The 21,421-nt window shown below is 30.7% G+C and overlaps 2 protein-coding genes across 5 annotated transcripts; one reads left to right on the plus strand and one right to left on the minus strand.

Moving 5' to 3' along the window:
* Positions 1-7,712: 7,712 nt before the first annotated feature.
* Positions 7,713-8,664, minus strand: LOC108335068 (chlorophyll a-b binding protein of LHCII type 1). The gene has a single exon (XM_017571001.2). It carries the CDS (start codon positions 8,589-8,591, stop codon positions 7,797-7,799), a length of 795 nt encoding a protein of 264 aa, XP_017426490.1. The 5' UTR covers positions 8,592-8,664; the 3' UTR covers positions 7,713-7,796.
* A 2,842-nt stretch (positions 8,665-11,506) lies between these two features.
* Positions 11,507-21,238, plus strand: LOC108334727 (protein HAPLESS 2). Of its 4 annotated transcripts, none has more exons than XM_052869233.1 (19): positions 11,507-11,884; positions 11,955-12,098; positions 12,383-12,471; positions 12,566-12,605; positions 13,010-13,067; positions 13,149-13,209; positions 13,828-13,906; positions 14,221-14,355; positions 15,377-15,571; positions 16,036-16,116; positions 16,199-16,299; positions 16,871-16,988; positions 18,271-18,303; positions 18,389-18,482; positions 18,584-18,672; positions 19,480-19,539; positions 19,628-19,743; positions 20,369-20,469; positions 20,560-21,238. In XM_052869233.1, the coding sequence occupies exons 1-19, from the start codon at positions 11,696-11,698 to the stop codon at positions 21,096-21,098; spliced, it is 2,322 nt and encodes a 773-aa protein (XP_052725193.1). In that variant the 5' UTR covers positions 11,507-11,695; the 3' UTR covers positions 21,099-21,238. The 4 variants fall into 4 exon arrangements, with proteins under 4 accessions (XP_052725193.1, XP_052725194.1, XP_017426143.1 ...); XM_052869234.1 differs by having other exon boundaries at positions 19,628-19,739; positions 20,560-20,694; XM_017570654.2 differs by lacking the exon at positions 19,480-19,539 and having other exon boundaries at positions 20,560-21,237.
* Positions 21,239-21,421: the final 183 nt, after the last annotated feature.

A 21,421-nucleotide genomic window follows, 5' to 3' on the forward strand; every position in this document is an offset into this window, starting at 1 on the left:
CACATACATCTTTTTTCTGGTTTTTGATTTGGGAATTTTCGCAGGTTCTGATTTTGTCTCGTAGTGGTGAAAATGTTGGGCGAACTCGCGATTGGGTTCCTGCAATTTGTAGTTCTGTCTACGGTGGTTGCCATGGAAGCGTGATTTGGTTAACGGAAAAGATGAAAGATGACATTCCAGGAGCAATGTTTGGTGCTGACAGTGCTTTTGGACCTTTCCATGTGTTCTATGAAATGAGATGACCACTTTGCCCTTATTTAAATTTTATTTTCCCTCTTTGCACTCCATTTTTTAATTCAAAAATTAAAAAAGATACACTTCACAAACGTTTTTAATGTCACATCATTTAAAAAGACACTATCAGCATGTCATCTTTCTTAACGGCGTCTTCTCAATTTGACGGAAAGCCCCTAATTGCTTTAATTTTACAAAAACAATGATCCAATTGAGACACCAGAAAAGAAAGGGACCTATTTAAAATTTTAGACAAAAATAGGACCTACCGAGATATTAAACCGTTATTTTATTATATTACAATTTCCCCACCAAAAGGTGATTATTTGATGAAAAGATAGAGAGATCGAGCTTGTAAACTTGCCTTGAGGTATAAACTAGGAACACAAATAGTCATATAAATAAAAAGAAAAAAGGTAATGTGGATTTGGGTTTTAAAATTTTTATTATGTGTACCAGTAGAGACCGGGCGGCTTATAGACCGGACGTTCGTATGACCAAGGACTACCCAATTACGCGACCTTGTCGCTCGTCATCCGGGGAGACCAGGCAGCGTATAGACCGGACGTCCATGTGGCCAATGACCACCTAATTACGTGACATTGCCGCTCGCCATCCGGATGAACAACAACTCATATGAGGTCGGCCGACCATACCGCCAATTAACCAGATTGCCTATATGGGCCGGCTGGTTGTAAGACCTAACATTAGGAGACCGGCCGACCACATCACCAATTAACCAGATTAGGATTAAGATTAGGGTGTTGCTCCCTCTACCACCCCAAGTGCTTATGCACCTCCCCACTATTTTCTTTTATTCCAAAAATACTCTACACCTCCCCACTATTTTCTTTTATTCCAAAAATACCCTACACCTCCCCACTATCCTCAACAATCTTTCTCTTTCTCTCTCTGCATTAATGGAGCATTTATATGGCTTAGATTTAAACTTGTGATACATTGCAAAATATAAAATTCAGAGGAAACTTCAATATTAGTGCTTCTACCACTTTCATTTTATAAACTTAAAAGTTAGATGCAAATACAAAATAATAAACATAATAATATAATATTAATAGTAAATATATTATTATTATTATTATATACTAACTTTATAATGACGAAAGAACTAAATAAATTACAAATCTTTAACAAATAACTTTTCTTTTATATTTTAAGTATTTAATAATATTTTTATATTATTTATCTAATAAATTAAATACTTTATTCAAGTTATTTGAGTCAAACATGTCGGTAAGTTAAAACATAATATAATGTTAAAAATTATAGATATTAAATGTAAAAAAAAAACACATATATATAAACATTTTTCTAGAAATTTAGAACAAAATTTTACCATTAATTAAATAATTTGAAGAAAAATATATATATTGAACAGTGAAAATAAGATTAAATCAAACTTATTTAAGAAAAAGTGTAAATAAAATTTTGCAATATATCACAAGTTTAAATCTGAGCCATGTGAATGCTCCATTAATGTAGAGAGAGAAAGAGAAAGATTGTTGAATATTAGTGGGGAGGTGTAGGGTATTTTTGAAATAAAAGAAAATAATGGGGAGGTGTAGAGTATTTTTTGAATAAAAGAAAATAGTAGGGAGGTGCATGAGCATTTGGGGTGGTGGAGGAAGCAACACCCTTAAGATTAAGGTAAGTAGTTGCTAAAAGCTATTGGGCTGAATTTGGGCCGTGATTAACTTTTCACTAATCCCAAGCCCATAGCAAAAACTATAAATACAGGTTCAGGGTGAGTGGTAGATAAGTTGCATTTACTGCACATTTATTACTGTTCTATTGAAAACGCCATTGCTCTCAAACTGACTTTGGTATCGGAGAATCTTTCGCAGGTCTCCTACCCGCACGCAAAGGAGTGAAACGAGGAAAAAGGAAGACGTAAAGGTGTTAGACGACTCAGTTTCTACAACCGAAACATTATGAATTATTACATTTATTTTAATTAAATTCTTTAAATATTTTAAAAATACTGAATTTTCTTTTATTATACTTTTCGTTACTATTACTTTAATTATTATTTTAAAAATGTTTATTAAGCCTCGTCCAATTAGCGTCATGACTATTGTGTTGACTTGACTGTCAGCTCTAATAAAACTTAAAAAAATAATTAGGGTTTGAAGTTGATGTTCCCACCTTTAAAGGATCATAATTAAGGTGGGCCTTTAGTACAAAAAAAAAACTATTTTTCATCAACCTGCAAGTTGAAATCGACTTCTTTACTGTAACAGCTTTTAGATTTTAATATTTACTAATTTCATCACTTGTTATTGGTTATATACGTTCTTTCCCTGTATTTAGATACAAACTTTAATTTAGTCCTTTGTCTCTTTTCTGTGAAAGGAATCAATTTTGTGGTTTAATATATTATTATATAAAAAAAATTATCTACATTTTTTTTTAATTTTATCATTTTGTAACTATTTTTAAAAATATAAATAATCAAGTATAATATAAATGTATTTTTAAAATTCAAATAATTATTTATAATAAAAAATTATAGAAATTATTTATTTTTATAATTAAAAGTCATTTTATAGTTTAATAACTTTTTTGTATAACAAATCTTTTCAATGAAAAAGTGTGTTAGTCTTAGTAATAACTTTTAAAGATGGTAAAAATATGTAAATATTCAGGAATGAAATTTGTAATAAATAATTAATATTATAAATATTTATTATTCTAGAAATAATTAATATTTTAATACTTATTTATGAAGGAGCCAAGTATAAATTAAATGAATACTTATTAAATAAAAAATTAATTTATATTTTATTAAATTAAAATTAAAATTAATTTATACTGTTATTAAATTTAGTTAAAATTAAATTTTAATTTATATTTAATTTTATTTATACTATATTTTATATTTTTAATAATTTTGTTTAAATTTTATTTTAAAAATTTATAAAATATTTTCTTAAAATATATATATAAATATCTATACATATATAATTTTAAAATATTCACAATTATTTTTTAAAAGAATGTTTAACGTGTAATAAAATGAAAAACTGGTGGATTTTTTCCCATATATAACCTCAACACATACTTTTTTCATTTCTAACTATGGTGTACATCCTATATTTTCCCATACCCGTGACAAATGGTGTCCATCCTCAACCAGAAACATTAGCGCATTTCCCTTCTCTTTTTATTTTTGCATTGATTATTATGTTAAATGCAATTTTTGGGCAACCTCAGTTTTCAATGAAGTGTCCTAAGATACTTTAATCTGCCTTTTACTTTTGTGTGGGTAATAAAAGTTAATTTTGTAATTTGATTAAATCTATTTTTCTGTAGTTTCAAATGCAATTTCATAATACCAATATGAATAAGACTTCCAAAACTTTTAAGTCCACATTTATAAAGTAGGATGGTGGGCGGATCTAAACAGCTCAACCTCAACTCTATTTAAAATATAATACTATTTATATATGTGTAGCATCAATTAAATCTATCAATATTATGAAGCGGTTAGCTAATTAAGATAGTAATATCTCATTTTATTATATACATGGATTCACATTTCAAAGTGAAAAAAAATATATATAAAGTGATTAGAGAATTGAACAATTTTGATTAAAGACACCATAATTATTATTTTAGAAAACACTGCCCAAAAAAAACATATAATTACTACTAATCTTGACAAAATAGAGGAAATATCAAATAATTTTAAGTTTGACTTGTAAATATTTTAGTATATGAGGTTATTTTTATCATATATTTACCTAATTAATAAATACTTTATTCAATCTTACCATGATTAATGTATTTCATCACGAAATATATCAAATATATCAAATTTTGACTTCTCAAACCAGATCCATAAAAAAGATTTTTTTTTCTCAACTAACATACATTTTAACATTTTAAAAGATTATGTCATAAAATGACTATTAAAATATGTCATATTGGTTTTGACTAACATTTTATACAAATAATCCAAATAATTACAAAAAATACAATAATGATAATAAAGCATATAAGTAACTTTCTTTTATTCAACTTTATTGCAAAAATATATTTTATTTTATTTTTATTATTATTTTATACATATTTATTAAAATTCTGAAAGAAACATGTTCAAAATAATATAAATAAAAGTATAAATTTAAATAACTTATTATATGCGAGTTTGTATATCACATACAAATGAATAAAAAATATAAAGAACGAATGTAACCACTAAAAAATATAACTAATAATCAATAGTAATGCTTAACTAAAAATAAACTAACTGATATAATTAAAATTTTCCTTTTATATATATATATATATATATATATATATATATATATATATATATATATATATATATATATATATATATATAAAGTTTAGCTTCTATTTCTGTTTTAGATATATACATATGTTATAAATTTTTTAATAAATTCGTAATTAAAAATTAAAAACTATAAAATTATAGATATTATTTATCTTAAAAAATAAATTTAAAGAATTTATTATTTCTACTCGTTTAATTAAATAAATTGTTACTAAAACTCAATCAATTGATCAGTATATGACATTTGGATATTTGTGTATCATTAAAAAAAATCTGCAATTTTATCAATAATGTAAAAAATTTGCTTTTGAATAAAACAATTACATACAATGGTTTGCAGCTTTGTTCACGAAAACACATGGATATTTCCTTTTATCTCCTGAAATAAATATTAATTGATGAGACAAGATTTACATTATAAAAGCCAAAGAAAATATAAACGAAAATCACGCACCACTGGTATTGTGCAATTTTTTTTAGCTTCTTTCCTTACTTAAAAATAATTGTAAGATTTACTAAGGTTAATTAACTACAAGGTTATAAAAAAAAGTAATATAATAAAGTATATTATTTTAAATTGAATAAAAATGTAACTTAAGAAAATAATCTAAATTTGTATAAAGAATATTAGATTATAAGTAGAATTATAACAAAACAGTTTTTTTTAATAAGAAAACATTTAATTAAATAGTAGTGGTTCTCTAACAAGTTACGTATACTGTTACTTTTCTCTCACTTAGTTCGACTAGGTTGTTGTTATGTTGCTTTCTCCTTTATTTATGGTTCATGTCATTAGTTTGTGTCCATGGATTGAAGTAAATTCAATTTGACAGGGAGAAAAAATAAATGTGGTGGTGCAACAAATAAATGTTAAAGCATATGTTAGGATGTGAGGTTTTTGTCCTTTTCAATGAAACTTTCATATGTTTCTCGATTCACAAATATTAAAATTAAATTCTCTTAAGGTTTTATATTTAAATTATATTAAAGTACCATGGAATATTTTTTTATTATAAAAAATTATTCAACATGGTATCGAAATATAATAAAAGAAAATTTTATTTATGACAACTTTCATTTCCTCCACGTAATAAATTACTCTTGTTATTCTTTTTTTTAATGTATTTTCTCACTTGCCACAAAATTATTGGTTCTCCCATCTTTCTTCATTTCGTTTTTTCTTGTTTTTTCTTGATATTATTGCGATGATATGTTTGGTATCTTGAGCGATCTTGTTTTGGTAAATAGGTTATGATATACTCTCATATTCACAAATAATTAACACTAGTTTTTCTTTCACTCTATGTTTTCTTTTGAGTAATTTGATATTTTAATTAGATGTTGGAGATTTATTAAATGGAACAGTTACACAATAAATAACTTCAGCTTAATGTATTTTTAGATTTTAACATGTAGTTATGTTGAGAATGTTTTTATTTATTTTTTCTTAATTACTTCATTTTATTAATAAAAGTTAAATTTTTGTTTGACAAAGTATATTCACGTTTTTTCTACTAAAATCATAAATAAAAAGAAATATTTTTTTTGTTGAATAATGTAGATTAATTGGATCACATGCATCGATGTATACACCTTGAAGAGACTCGGTTATTATTGAGACAATTAGTTTTGTAAAACTTTTTCTCGCTTTATTTCTAAGAAGTCATACTTCATACTATTGATTAAGACTGTTGATTGAAGACATCTCTTTCACTTCTATTTTTCTTTCAACACCATGTTTTATCTTGCACATTTATCTTTTAATATCTTTTGACTCTTCAGTCACACATACCACATAATCAAACTTTGGATTCAAAAGAACATTCTTTATCGCATAAACATTTTCTATTTCATCTTCATATTTTTTTCAATTGATTAACAATCACATTTTTCCTGAGTAATAATTAAAAATTGATCTGGACTCTTTCATCTTTAAATTTTCAAATTCATTCCTTAATGATTGAAATCTCTTTTACTTCCCTTTGCTAAAAAATCTCTGAGTAATTTTCCCACTATCTCCTAAGCTTCCTTTGAAGTAGTAACATAGACAATATTCTTGAACATGTTATTCAAACATCGATGGATAAAAGTAAGAACTTGTTGATAATTTTTTCTTATTTTGTACAAAGTTTCCATCTCATGTGAAGATAATTTATCTTCATCTTAAGACTTCTTATAGTCTTTTTTGTACAATCTCTCAAACATCTTGAAAGTTAACCAACAATTTTATATGAAGACATTATTTTCTTATAAATTTTTTTTGTAAGACCAAAATATAGGAAGATAATAGCCATCTCTCAATTTTATTTTATTTTTCTCTCAACTTTCTAAATCACATCTAACTCTTAATATAACTTTGTTAGACGAAGAGATGAAAAATAAAAAAGAAAACTCGATCTTTTTTACTTGAAACAACCAACTACAATAAGGTATTTAAAGTGTTAATGGAGAGATATAAACTCTTTTTTAGGAGTTTCTTCTTTACTAATAAAAACTTTCTAGATATTGTTAATAAAATCATAAGTATTTTAGATATTTCTTTATTTTAAATGATTAGTAGTTTTGATTTTAAATTATTAGCAGTTTTGATTTGTGTGCATTGCATTGTATTCTTCTCTCCTTATGTTCTTAGCTATATAAAAAATATATTCTTTTTGTTAATTTTAATTGTTCTTCTTTGCCGATGGGGGCGTTTTTCAATTTTGACTTTTAATTATAGAAAATTTAATAAATACATAATATGTTTTTTAGTTTTGTAAAACTTGAAATTAAGAAGCACTTAAATGAGAAGTGGATGAAATTCAAACGAGGATTTTTATAATTTTGCAATTGAAAATAAAATTAAGAAACAATTAAAGATAGCTTGTCTTGGTAGTCCTAAAGCTGGAAGCACAAAACAAGAAGTTTGGAGTCGTTCGCAAGGTTTTTTCTCAATTGAAGTTAAACTTTGTACTATTTCCCTTTTGCTACCAAATTATATAAATAACAAGATGCTAGGCCTGCGAAGTACTTGAATGCTTTTTAATATATTGGTGTCCTATGTTGTTAATTTGGTAAATGCATTTTGGTGATTATTAATTAGCTTGGTGAATAATGTGCAAAATGGATACAATACAAAATTCAGAAAAGATGGAAAGATAGGAAAAAGACATGATGATTATCGGATATATATTTCATTGCATTAAAAAAGTTGAAAGTCACACTCCAGTGGTAGTTTCCCACTGTTTTAATTTAATTTTTCTCACTTTCCGGGGACAAAGTTTGTGGCATATGCCCAAGCATTGTTGTTGACTGGGTCAGCAAGGTGGTCTGCAAGGTTTTCCAGGGGTCCCTTTCCGGTCACAATCGCCTGAACAAAGAAACCGAACATGGAGAACATGGCTAATCTACCGTTCTTCAGCTCTTTCACCTTCAATTCAGCAAAAGCATCTGGGTCATCAGCAAGGCCCAATGGGTCGAAGCTTCCACCTGGGTAAATTGGGTCGGTCACCTCACCAAGAGGCCCACCGGCAATACGGTAACCCTCAACGGCACCCATCAAAATAACCTGAGAGGCCCAAATAGCAAGGATGCTCTGTGCATGAATCAGGCTCGGGTTGCCCAAGTAGTCAAGTCCACCCTCACTGAATATCTGAGACCCAGCCTTAAACCACACGGCCTCGCCGAACTTCACACCGTTACGGGACAAGAGTTCGGGGAAAACACAGCCCAAGGCTCCCAACATGGCCCATCTGGAGTGGATGACTTCAAGTTCACGGTTTCTAGCAAAGGTCTCCGGGTCAGCAGAAAGCCCAGCAGTGTCCCAACCATAGTCACCTGGGAATTCACCAGTGAGGTAAGATGGGGCCTCACCGGAGAATGGGCCCAAATACTTGACACGGTCTGGGCCGTACCATGGGCTTCCAGAGGAAACAGACTTAGAGGCTGTTTTCCTCATGGAAATCCTTCCACCGGAAAGGTCAGGGGTGGAGGGGGAGAGCTTGATTGCTTGGCCAGCCAATGACGGTGAAGAGAGAGCCATTGTTGAAGCAGCCATTGTTAAACAGTGAAAAGCTTTGTAAGTGAAAGTGGAGAGAATGGTTAAGAATGGTGCTTACTGTGGTGGTAGACTAGAGGAGCATTATATATATAGGTTAATTGAGAAAAGGATTCTTATCTAAATATCATATGATATCTATATTTCAATTTCTATTGGTTTGAATTTGGAATATGATTTGTGTCCACTATTCGGTTCCTAATTGTTTGTCTTGCTACCCTCACCAGCACAGATCAGATATCTACAAACATATCATGGAATACCTCTCCTACCAAATCAGAATTTGCCACGTAAGATTTATTTGGATAGCCTGTGTAGATTGATCATAAGTAAATAGATGAACAATGTGTGGTAAAATTTTATACTTTTACAGAAGAGGGACCATAGTGCATTCATTCCGTTGCTAGTTTATTTCAACCCATAAAGCTTAAATTTTTTTTAACACTTTCATATCCATATTATATGTGTACATACTAACTTACATATATAAAATTCAAGAAAAAAAAGAACAGTAAACATAGAAATTACTTGTTCACTAAAAATAAATGTGTACCCTTATACTAATTTCACAATAGAATTACAACTTTTTTATATCTAACATTTGAAATCAGTAAAAGAGTTGAACTTCCAACTCATTTAAGGGTATGTTATTTTGGTGGACATATTTGAGAGAGAGGAAGTAGATGAATTTGAAAAGATTAGGAAGTGATTTAGAAATAAAATTTGTGAAAGTTTATGTATGATTTGATGAATGTGATAGATAAAAAATTATTTTAATTGATAGAAAATAAAGATTAGTAAAATGTTTTTAGTGATAAAAGTAATATAAAATAATATTTATTAATAATCTAAACATTTGTTAGAAAATTTAGGGTTAAATATGTTTTTAGTCCCTCAACTATCAAACGATTTTGTTTTTCGTCTCTCTTTCAAACTTTGTACACTTTGATTCCTCTCCTTAAGGAAACCATAATTTTTGGTCATCCAAAACAAACGGTGTTAAAAATCAGGTGAGGTGGCTAACGGTGAAGTGTCACGTCATTTTTTTTTTCTGATACTGAGTTAATCTCTCTCGTGCCGTTCGGTCACCATCATCATTCAGTCACCATCACCGTTCGGTCACCATCACCATTCAGTCGTTATAATCGTTCGGCCATTACCAATACCGTTCGGTCACCATCACCATTCAGTCATCATAATCGTTCGACCATTAACAATACCGTTTAGTCATTACCATATGGTGAGGGACAGATTGACTTAGTGTCAGAAAAAAATAATGATGTGGCAATCCGTTAGCCAACTCAGCCTAATTCTACCGGCGTTAGTTTTGGAGGACGAAAAATTATAGTTTTCTTAAGGACAAAGATCAAAGTGTACCAAAATTTAAAAGAGAGACGAAAAATAAAATCGTTTGATAGTTGAGGGACTAAAAACATATTTAACCCAAAATTTTATAAGAGTAAAAAGAAAATCAATCAAATATAGTTAAGAAAATAAAATAAATTTTTGTATTTAAATAAAGTGAAATAATTATGGATAAAATTTTAATTTTTAAAAATATAATATTTATAAAAATTATTATAAGAGGAAATAAAATAAAAATTAATTATAAAAATAAAATAAATTTGTATTTAAATAAGTTGGAGGAAGATCCGATACGCTATCCTTGATTCGGATACGTGCTCCTAGATTCGAATAGAGATTATAGCCTTTGTCTTGAAACTTTGATTACCCAAAATCAATTATCCCACTAGTAATTATCAAAAGGAAATATCAATTAATCAGAAATCACCCCACAACGATGATTAGAAAAGAATACATCTCACAAATTCGCACTTTTTCCTTTTTGTAAATCTTTACAAGTAAAAGTAACTTTGTTTCATAATCCGTATGCACAAATCATGCTTAATAGTATATTCTTCGCAAAGCAACATAACCTAATTCTTTCTTCAAACATTAGATTAGATGAATGTTACAGTTCCTTTCATACAAATATAAAACATATACTATTTTTTTATTTTATTCTCATTTAAATTAAAGTTATAAATTAAATATTAAAAATAGTATATATATATATATTATTTAAATAAATGTATAAAATTAAAGTTTGTATAAATATTAAATTTAATTTATTGACACGAGATGACGTAATAAAAAATGTTGAAATATATATGTAGTAGAATAATCAAAATAACTTCATTAATATATATTTTTTCTTTTAGAATTGTTTTCATCTTTGCTTATTTTTTGATTTTATGTTAAATTTAATAGAAAAACTTACAAGGACATAATAGAAAATATCCATAATGGTATGTCATACAAATTAAGAGATCAAAACTAAAATAAAAAGAAACGTTTATAATATACAGCTACACAAAGAATATTTGGGGGTAAATTTTGCTCTATTATTTATTAAATAGTCACTGCAACTAAACATACAAATTAGATATGATTTATTTTTAAATTCAAAATCTAAAGTAAATGGTTAAGTTAAGAAGAAGAAAAAAATCTGAAGGGTTCAATGTGAACTTTGTTTTTTTTTTTTTTAATTATTCATTTAGTTTTGTTTGTGCATAAATTGAAAATAATATAATCGAAATTTATAAAAATGAAACCTTCAAACATTATAAATCCAAACAGCAACAAAATGTTTTGCAAGCAATATTTGTATTTTTAAAGGTAAAATTGTCACTTTATTTTCCATTTTCAAAGATTTGTACATTACACGATAAAATAATTTCTCTTTTTGTTTACACGTTTTCTTATTCAACGTATTTAAAAAATAAGAAATAAATCAAAAGCAACGCGACACTTTGTGATTAAAAGTAAAAAAAAAAGAAGTAAATAAATTCTTAGCTTTTTATAAGTTTATATAAAAAAGAAGTGAATCCTATTGGCAGTTGTGGATCAAAAGTTTGAGTTTCTCTCCATGGTATTCTTAGAATGCAAGAAAAGTTGGGAGAATGTGATCAATTAAACTTTCTTTCAAAAAAGAAAATCAAAAGAAAAAGAAAAACCGCCAAACTTCCTTCATTCTGTTTTCACCATCCCTCCCTCGGCAATTAGAAAAGTAGTCCATAGTTGAAATCCGTAACCGCCCAAAAATGGCATTGCATTCCCGTATCAGTGTCATCCTAATCATCTTCATACTGTTTTGCTTCCTCGTGTTCCTGGTCAGCGGAATTCAAATAATCTCCAAATCGAAACTCGAGAAGTGCGAGAAGAACTCAGACTCCAAAAATCTCAATTGTACCACCAAAATCGTAGTGAACATGGCTGTTCCCAGTGGCTCGGTAAACTATAAAGTACGCCACGCAGTGTTTATGCATTTCCGTTTGTTGATGTTGTTTTGTGATTGCGCAGAGTGGAGGAGAGGCGTCGATTGTTGCGGAATTGGTGGAAGTGGAGGAAAATTCAACCAGGAAAATGCAGACATTGCGGATTCCACCCGTGATAACGATCAATAAAACTTCTGCGTATGCGTTGTATGAGTTAACATATATACGAGTATGGTACACTTCTGTAGTTATTGGACTACACATGTGATAATTAGTGTTACAGAAATGTTATTTGGTTGATGTAATAGGGAGAGAGGAAGAGACAAAGAAAATGTTGTTGCAAGTTAAAATATAAATAACACAACTATTTCATATTGTTGAGAACTAATCTATCATCATTTCATTATAGTTTTGGATAATTAGTATTATTTTAATAATTTTTATTTATATAGCTAATGACTTTGGATGTCGTTTGATCTTTTGTATGATTAAGTGAGACTTGCTTGTTAACAGGATGTTCCTTATAAACCTGAAGAGTATTATGTTCAGACACGAAAATGTGAGCCAGATGCTGGGGCAAATGTAGTGAAGATATGCGAGAGGCAAGCCATGTTTTATTTATTTTATTATGACCAGAGACTGACAAGTTTAGACTATGTTGATTTCACTGCATGGTTTCTGGTACTTATGTTGCAGACTGCGAGATGAAGAGGGTCATATTATTGAGAACACTCAGGTGGCCTTCTAACACCAATATCATAGTCATTGATAATCATCATAGTTCCACTATTTTCTTCTTAAGTTATTTATTTTAATTTTATTTAAGCATTTGGCTGGTTATCATCCCTGCCCTCCATGCTTATATACATACATCAAAATTATACTGTTTTCTTTTTTCCTTCCATCGTGAAGTTTTCTAATATTGAACTTCTTGAAATATACTTTGAAGTCAATCTTAGTTGATTTACGATTACAATATTTGTGCTTAAGGTCATGATGATAATTTTAAAGGAAATTATTCAAAACGAAGAATTAGAATAAGAATCCTGTGTTTGATCCATCCTCCCCCAAATACTCTTTGGCATTTCATCTCACTTCTGACTCAGGATTAACATTTCTCTCCTTCCGTATTTAATGTAGCCAATTTGTTGTCCATGTGGGCCTCAAAGGCGGATGCCTTCATCATGTGGAAACTTCTGTAAGTGATTTGGTGTTGCAGAAATTTGTAGATTGTTAGCAAACACCAAACTAACAATTTTGGGTTAAATTGTTTAACTAGTTGACAAATTAACAAAAGGAAAGGCCAATACTGCACATTGCGTGCGTTTCCCTGGTGATTGGTAAGCCTCCACCCTCGCCGTCATTTTTGTTTCCAATTGTGATTGGTTTGGGTGGGCTATTCTGGCTATTGTCTTGGTGAGTTCTTTGCTCGATTTAGGGGAGCATATGACCATGTTTAAATTGAACCGTTTGTATATGCAGATCAATATTTTATATAATCTTTCGGTTTTCACCTTGAACGAAAAATTTCAGATGTTTTCTTCATGTTAGTTCTAGATTTTTTTTCGAAACAGTGAGTTAATCAAATAACTTTATTAAGTTCGTTGAAATTTTAGAGACTACACAGGACAGGGGAGTGATCACAATTGAGTATAATACAGACATATTGTACCCCCAGCTATATTCTACTAATCATCTAGTTTATTTATGAAATAAATTAGTTCAAGTTCAACTCTTAATGTACAAATATTCAACTCCAAACACTAAAAATGTACAAATATAATGGTAATTTAACTCAGCTATATGATATTCTAACAGTTCACCTTTGTTATTTAAGATTACAGTGTAGTTTTGTCTTGTTTTAATTGTAATCCTCTCTGAAATTCGACGAAGTGAAAGCCGCCTCGTTGTTTTAGTCATGAGTTACAACTCAGATTTCCTTTTCTCAATCATTTCAGGTTTCATGTTTTTGGCATTGGGCGGAGAACTTTGGGGTTTAGTGTTCGAATACAGGTGAAGAGTGGAACTAAAATTTCGGTATGTAATTTTTTCTTTCCGTATGCATCTTTTATTGTTTGTTTGAATTATTCTGAATCTCTGGTGTCCTTATTCTTGTTACTTCGTTCACCTTGTACACTTAAGTACCATTTTTCGTCCCAAATTTTTTGAAAAGGAATAATTTTACATTTTATTTTCATTTTCTTTTACTTTTTTAAGTTTGTTTGATAACATGTTACAAGTGAGCAAATTGAGTAAAACAATCGTGCTTTCTTTAGAACAGAGTCGTGTTTTTAATCATCCTTTATGTGTATCTAACTTGTAATTTTGTCCATCCATAATTTGGCTGGCAGGAAGTGGTTGTGGCGCCTGAAAACAGAACAGTGATCTCTGATGATAAATTTTTGAGGGTTAATCTTATTGGAGATTTTGTTGGGTACACAAATATACCATCTTTTGAGGATTTCTATCTAGTTGTACCAAGGCAGGTATGCTTGTTTCACTGGTTTCACTGTAATTAGCCTCTATTGACTTTAGCTTTAACAAAATTGAGGTTAAATTAAGATCACATAAAGAATTGTCTGTAAGGCTGATTTCTTGACTACTCTGTTGTTTCTAACTCTCGTTTAGACATTTTGCGGATATTTCTCTTTCGCCAAGAGATTGTCTAACATGATTTTATTAATTGGTAATAATAAAATTTTACCATGAAAAATAAATTGCACTATCTATCTATCACAGAAATAAATAAAAAAAACTGTAAAATGCATTGATAGAATAAATTATTATCATGTTTGTTAACCATACAGTTCTTAATCTATTTTGACAGGTCACAAAAATAAGGATAGACTTGAAACCTGTCATTGTGGTTTGTTTTTTAAGTTTGAAGGCATACAGGCTTCCCCATGCACAGCGTATTTGTGGCACAAAAACATCATTGGGTACATATTCCCATTGATGGTGCAAGCATGATGTAGTATTAATTGACTGATATTTAATCTAGGACACCTCCTTACCGTTGTAGATTCCTTATCATTGTAGATTATGCCAAAAAGATTTTTCCCCTTCAATCTTCAGTTTTTATGTTGGCAAGCTTAGAGGTATCATTATGTGTTCTAGCTAAGAATGTTAACACTGTAGGATTAAGAACACTTTTTTTTCCTTTCTAGAGGTTTCTCAATGAAGAATGCTTGCAACACCAAAAATATACCTGACAAATATAATTGGAAATTGTCAAAATAATATAATTATAGGGAGGCTAAGGTATTTGCAACTGCAAGTCCGTAGTTCCATGTTCTCTGATGTTTTGTTGTCTCCTCGCTGCCCTAGTTTGGGCACTTCTTTTAGTGACAGACCTTATTCCAATTTTGAATACCAATCATTCATTTATCTTGGCATTACTGGTGTAGTTTAAGGAAGATAGCCGCGTTGAACTACATTATATACTTTTGGCATGGTTCACAGCTTCCACAAGCATACATAAAAATTGCTTTTCTTTTCTTGTGACAGGGCAGCCCTGGTCAACCGCAGGATTTGGGTAGAAACATTTCTATGTGGATGCTGCTCGAGAGAGTGAGATTTACCTTAGATTCTGTTGAATGCAACAAAATTGGTGTGAGCTATGAAGCTTTCAATCGACAACCAAACTTTTGCTCTTCGCCCTTTTGGACCTGCTTGCATAATCAATTGTGGAATTTTCGGGAGGTTGGTAATGTTACTAGGATTTTTTTTTTCTTCAACTTTTATTCTTATCTTGCTTTTTGGTTTCGTTTTTGTCATTTTCTTGTCACTTCTATTTTGTAACTGTATTAATTCCATTTATTGGTGAAGCTTGCCTTTCCTTCCTCTATGGGGACCATTTACCCAAATTCTTAATTTGTTAAAGACTCATGGATGACTTTTAATAACTCTAACACCAAACCTGATCATATATTCACAAACACGTGTCTACAAGTTTAAGACGAGATTGCTTAAATCAATAAAGACAAGAGTTGTTTTTATTTGGGATTTCCGGTTCGCTTGAGTTAGCTTCTTGAATTGAGATAGTTTCAGTTCATTTCTAATAATTTCAAATCACATTGTTTATCATCCAATATTTTTATTGAAACTTTGTATGTATTTTTCTTATAATTGTTGAAAATTTGAAGAATCTTTTTTCTTCGTAACAGGCTGACCTGAATCGAATAAGTAGGAATCAAGTGCCACTCTATGGTTTGGAAGGAAGGTTTGAAAGGATAAACCAACATCCAGTTACGTTGCAATAATTTTGTTTTTATTTAGTATGGTGTCATCTGTTAGAAAATTATTTTTTTATATTTTATTTATCTGCAGAGTGCTGGGAGTTATTCATTCTCCATAGGAATTACAGAGGTTCTTAATACAAACCTTGTGCTAGAATTAAGTGCGAATGATGTAGAGTATGTTTATCAAAGGTATTATAATTTACTTGGTCTATATATGATTTCGAAACAGTAACGTTCTTCATAATTATAAGTCATGGATATGGATCTGTCTTTTTTTCACAATTGTCACCGAATCACAGATTCAGATGTGACTGAACTTACGTTCCCTTTTTAATTTGATTATTTGTTAGCTTGAATGAGTCTGTAAAATGACAAAAATAGTTCAGAAGTTGGACATTATAGTCATTCAGTGACAAAATTGTTTTACGATGTGATATTGAACTCTATTTTTCCTTTTGGGTGGGGGGGGGGGGGGGGGGGGGGGGACTTTGGATGCTGTTTCCTTTCACTTTTTCGTATGTTCAATCCGTATAGCCAATAAGCAGACAAAATGGAGATCATAAATTAATATATAAAGCCGTGGTATGAGACGTGCAGAAAATATTTGAAAAACGATGGTGGGAAGTTTCTATAGTCAGCCATTTTTTTATGCACACTACTGAATGACTTTTGGTCGTTAAATACTTCGAATGTCAACCAGAATTATTGTTTTATGGTAAAAAGCGTTTCAAAAGTTGCTTGACATGGTTTTTTTCCCCAGGAGCCCAGGAAAGATTATAAGTGTTAGCGTCCCTACATTTGAAGCCCTAACCCAATTTGGAGTTGCTATAATCACAACTAAGAACACGGGTGAGGTGGAAGCGTCATATAGTTTGACGGTAGTATGCTTCTCTATATTGTGCTTCAGCTGGTATTTTTTATTAATGACAGACATGCATTATTTAAATTTCTATACTCGTGGCACAGTTCTTTAAGTCTTGAAAGCGTTAGTGGAGTTCTGTTCTATTTCTTTGTTTATAATAATATGTAATCGGAAACTGGGTTGTGATAATTTTTTTACAAACTCTTCTGACCTGTGCTCATTGTTTATGACATATCATTATATGAGGACACAATATTTTAAATAAGTACCTAGAAATCTCACACTTCGCATTAATCATTCCTTGTTTACTCATAAGAGTCGTGGGGCAAAATTATTGTTTGTCTAAATGTGTTGTAAAATCAGAAAAACCATAAAGGTTGTAGAACTAGACAAAAATAGAGCTTTTCTTGTGAAGATACACTATGGAAAAAGGGCTAGACAAAGAGTTTACTGCAATATATGAGTGCAATGGCTTGTTATTCTACAAAGGATTTCTCTCTTATTTATAAGAGAGATATTAAGTCCTCGTTATCTTTTGCTTGAGGCTTGTACTTTGCAGTTCTCCCAATTCCATCCAGAGAACTCATCAAATTTCACATTTCTAGAAATAAGAAATTTTTCTGTCAAAGGATTGTATATCCTGTAACATCTGGAGATGACAATCTCCAAGATCAATATCAAAACTTCAAGAAAAAGATTTAGATGATGATGATAATGATTTTCCGCTGAAATTTGAGATTTTTCTTGAGATACTTCTTGAGATTTTTCTAACACTTCTTGAGATTTTTCTTGGATACTCCAAGTTTTGATAGCATGTTGTAAGATCAGAAAATACATAAAGGTTGTAGAACTAGAGAAAAAACAAAGACGAGAGATTTTCTTGTGAAGATACACTATGAAAGAATAGATAGACAAAGACTCTACTGCAATGCATGAGTGCAGTGACTTATTATTCTACAAAGGATTTCTCTCTTATTTATAAGAGACATATGTCTACTTTTCCACAAAACCAAAACTTAATAAACAAGTTTTACAAAAAACAACTAAGTTTTCCAAATTTTCCACAAAGTTTGACTTTAGAAAAATCTCATTTCTTAACAAAATAATCTCTAATTAGTTGAATGGACTGCATGACATAAATATGAATTTAAGAGGTGCATGCTGCTCCGGATGCTTTTGTTCTATTAGGGTTACAAAAATTTTGGTTAAAATATTTGAGTCTTGCATTGCAGTAATTTTTTGGAGGGTCCAACAAGCTGTAGTTTTAGCCTTTCTACATTGATTGTTTTGTCTTGCAGTTTAATTGCTCCAAGGATATCACCCTGATGGAGGTATTATGCTAAAACATATGTCAGCAATCTGTTTTTTGCCCCTTCCGTAGGTTCTCTGTTATACGTTTTTTTAAACATGCTTCAGGAGCAATTTTTAATAATGAAGCCAAATGAGATTACAACCAGATCGTTCAAACTCTACCCCAGCAATGATCAAGCTTCAAAATATTTTTGTGCGGGTAAAGTTGAAACTTAGGATGGATACCTTGCTATTTGTTCTGAGGATAAAAAACTCATTGATATTCACTTTGTTTCTTTTTCTGGGACGTTTTTAACAAAGCCATATTAAAGGACTCTGATTATAATGAAGTTGATAGAGCCGAATGTCAATTTGCTACGACGGCAACTGTTCTTGACAATGGCACACAGGTTTGTTCTTTCCTGGTACCTCAATTTAGCACGCATTATTCTCAATGACTATGAACACAATGAATTTGTTTAACCCATATAGCTGATTCTGTCTAGCTAAGAAAAGACCTATATTCTCAAGTAATATGAAACTTGTTCAAATCTGGATACTACGTTGCCATTATGTCCTTGAAAGCTGCAACTGATCATATTATGAGAAAAAGATCCCCCCACCTTCCAGCCCCCGTAAAACATGAAAGGGACCCTGCTGTATAGCTTAATTAATGGTTAATGCCTTGTTTAATCTTGGAGATGGAGATGATGGATGAAGAGCGAAGTAAAATAGGATGTTTGATGGATGAAAGATGTGAAAAATAAGTTTAAAAAATGGGACAAAAAATTGTGGGAAGTCTCCTTATCTTCTATCAAGTTAATTAAATTATACAACTTTTAGAAAACATTTTATTATTTCTCACTTATATTTACTTTATCAAAAAACTAAATACCTTCTGACTTTATTTATTTGATGTTATCCGTCAACTTCAATTTATTTTCATGGTGAATGTAATAGAAGTGTTGCCGAGTGGCGTGGAAATTCTAAAAATGCTACCAGTGCTAAGTGGTTGTTTAGACAGCATTTTTTAATTCTAAATACTTTTATGGAAAATATGTTGGGGATGAGGATGGTGCAATTAATTGCACATGCTCTAATGGATCGTGAATTTGAGCATGAAAAACTATCGCAACTACCGTATTTTGAAAATGTGTTGCGTAAATGACAATTAATTGTCTGTTGTTCTTATTTGAACTTCGCGTGAAATCCTATAGCAGGCAATTAATGGACAATGCAATACCGTTTCCCGTAGATATATTAACTTAATCAGAAAGGTAGTCTTCTGGTTGCTTCACAGTATATGCTAGTTATTGGGGTGTTATCGCAACAAATTTTGAATCTCTAAATCTCCTATTTCTGCAGGGGATGCCTTTTCAACCACCGGAGACAAGTTTAAATGGTTTCTTTGATTCTATTGAAAACTTATGGAATAAACTTTGGACCAGCTTAACAGAATTTATGACTGGAAGAACTTGTAGGTATTATTATTTCTACTATGCTTTGTATTTGCGAACTATACAATTTAAATTCTAACATAAAATACAAAATATGAATTTCCTAAATTTTGTATCATTTTTATTCTTTGGCAATATCTAGAGTTGCTTTGATAGTTATATATATTTCTTCATTGACACCACCCACTTTGATTAGAAATTCTACACACCAAACACGGATTAGTAGCACTGACTGTCGTGAACACGTGAAAGCCTTGAAGACAGTCTTTGGAATATTCCGTCATTAAAGCATAAAGGATTAAAACTGGGATTATTTTATGAAAAAACTGTTCTGAAATTTAGTCAGTATCAAAATTACACAAAAAGTTGGTGCACGTATTCAACTTTACTCTAGTTCCATTTGCATAAAATCCTTCCTATTTCCTTCATGACGTTTGTAATAGACTGATAATGAGTTTTGCCATCTATCTGTTCTTAGTAATTTAATTTTCGTTATAAACTATTACCTGAACATTGAAGCAGGGTATTGGAATATCAATAACTACATTTTGCTTTCATAACCATAAACCTTTTGTTTAATATTTGATTCATATGTCTTGACTACTTGATAAAATTTCTTCCACGCGTCTCGGTCTGGGTGGGAGAAAAGACAAAAATGCTCTGGGTTTTTTGACTTCAAGTGCCACATACAATATGTATGCTTGAGTTGGGTAATGATGTTTGGTCTGTTTTTGGCAATTTTTCCGACAGGTATGATTTCTATTCAATGTCTATTAGTTACTATATAATTTGTACATTCAGCAGAGCAACTTAAAATAAATACTATTCTTTGAATTGCAGTGCTTGTACTATTATGGCTTTTACACCAAAAGGGTCTATTTGATCCTCTTTATGACTGGTGGGACGATCTCTTAGACGCTGATGAACAAATCGTCATGGATAAACGCAAAACCACAACTGACAAGGGACATCACCATATTCATGACAGCAACCATCACAAGCAAGAGTTTAGGCGCCCTAACTATAATGCTCGATATAGGCGAAGGACCGCTTATGAGCATAAACTCAAGCATTCGGGAAGGAGCTCTGATTATTTTGATGATTTACATGTTCATAAAGAAATGCACAAGCATTCTGAAAGGAATTCCGATTATTTTGATCATTCACACCATGTTCATAAAGAAATGCACAAGCATGGTCATAAGAAAAAGAACATGGATAATCGGCAGCATACTGCTGACCATCCTGCACACCACAAACACAGAAAGAAATGGGATAGTTCAGAGGGACAAGAGAAGAAGATAAAGCATGATAAAGTGAGGCAAGAAAATTATGGCAAACGCAGACAAGTTCAGCTAGATGAGCCAGAGGATGAGTAGATTGAAGCCCGAACTTACAACTTAATGCGGACATCTTTTTTTTTTTTACTTTCAGACACCAAAGTTTAACAGCAACTTGCTAGTTGATATACCTACTTCATTGAATCATGGTTACGCTTTATCCTTTTACCTTCTCCTATTTCCACTCCTAATCTTTCTAACTTTCTATTATTATCTAATAAGGTGGGTTGGACTACAATTGGGGAAGGAGAGTTATTGAAAGATATTATTAGGATTTAGTGTGGAAGACATTTTAATAGAAAAGAAATAGCCAATCAACAATTTGGTCCTTAAAAGTATGCACTTCCTAACAAGTACCATAC

This window comes from Vigna angularis, chromosome 10 (assembly GCF_016808095.1).
Source record: "Vigna angularis cultivar LongXiaoDou No.4 chromosome 10, ASM1680809v1, whole genome shotgun sequence".
Classification (NCBI taxonomy): domain Eukaryota; kingdom Viridiplantae; phylum Streptophyta; class Magnoliopsida; order Fabales; family Fabaceae; genus Vigna; species Vigna angularis.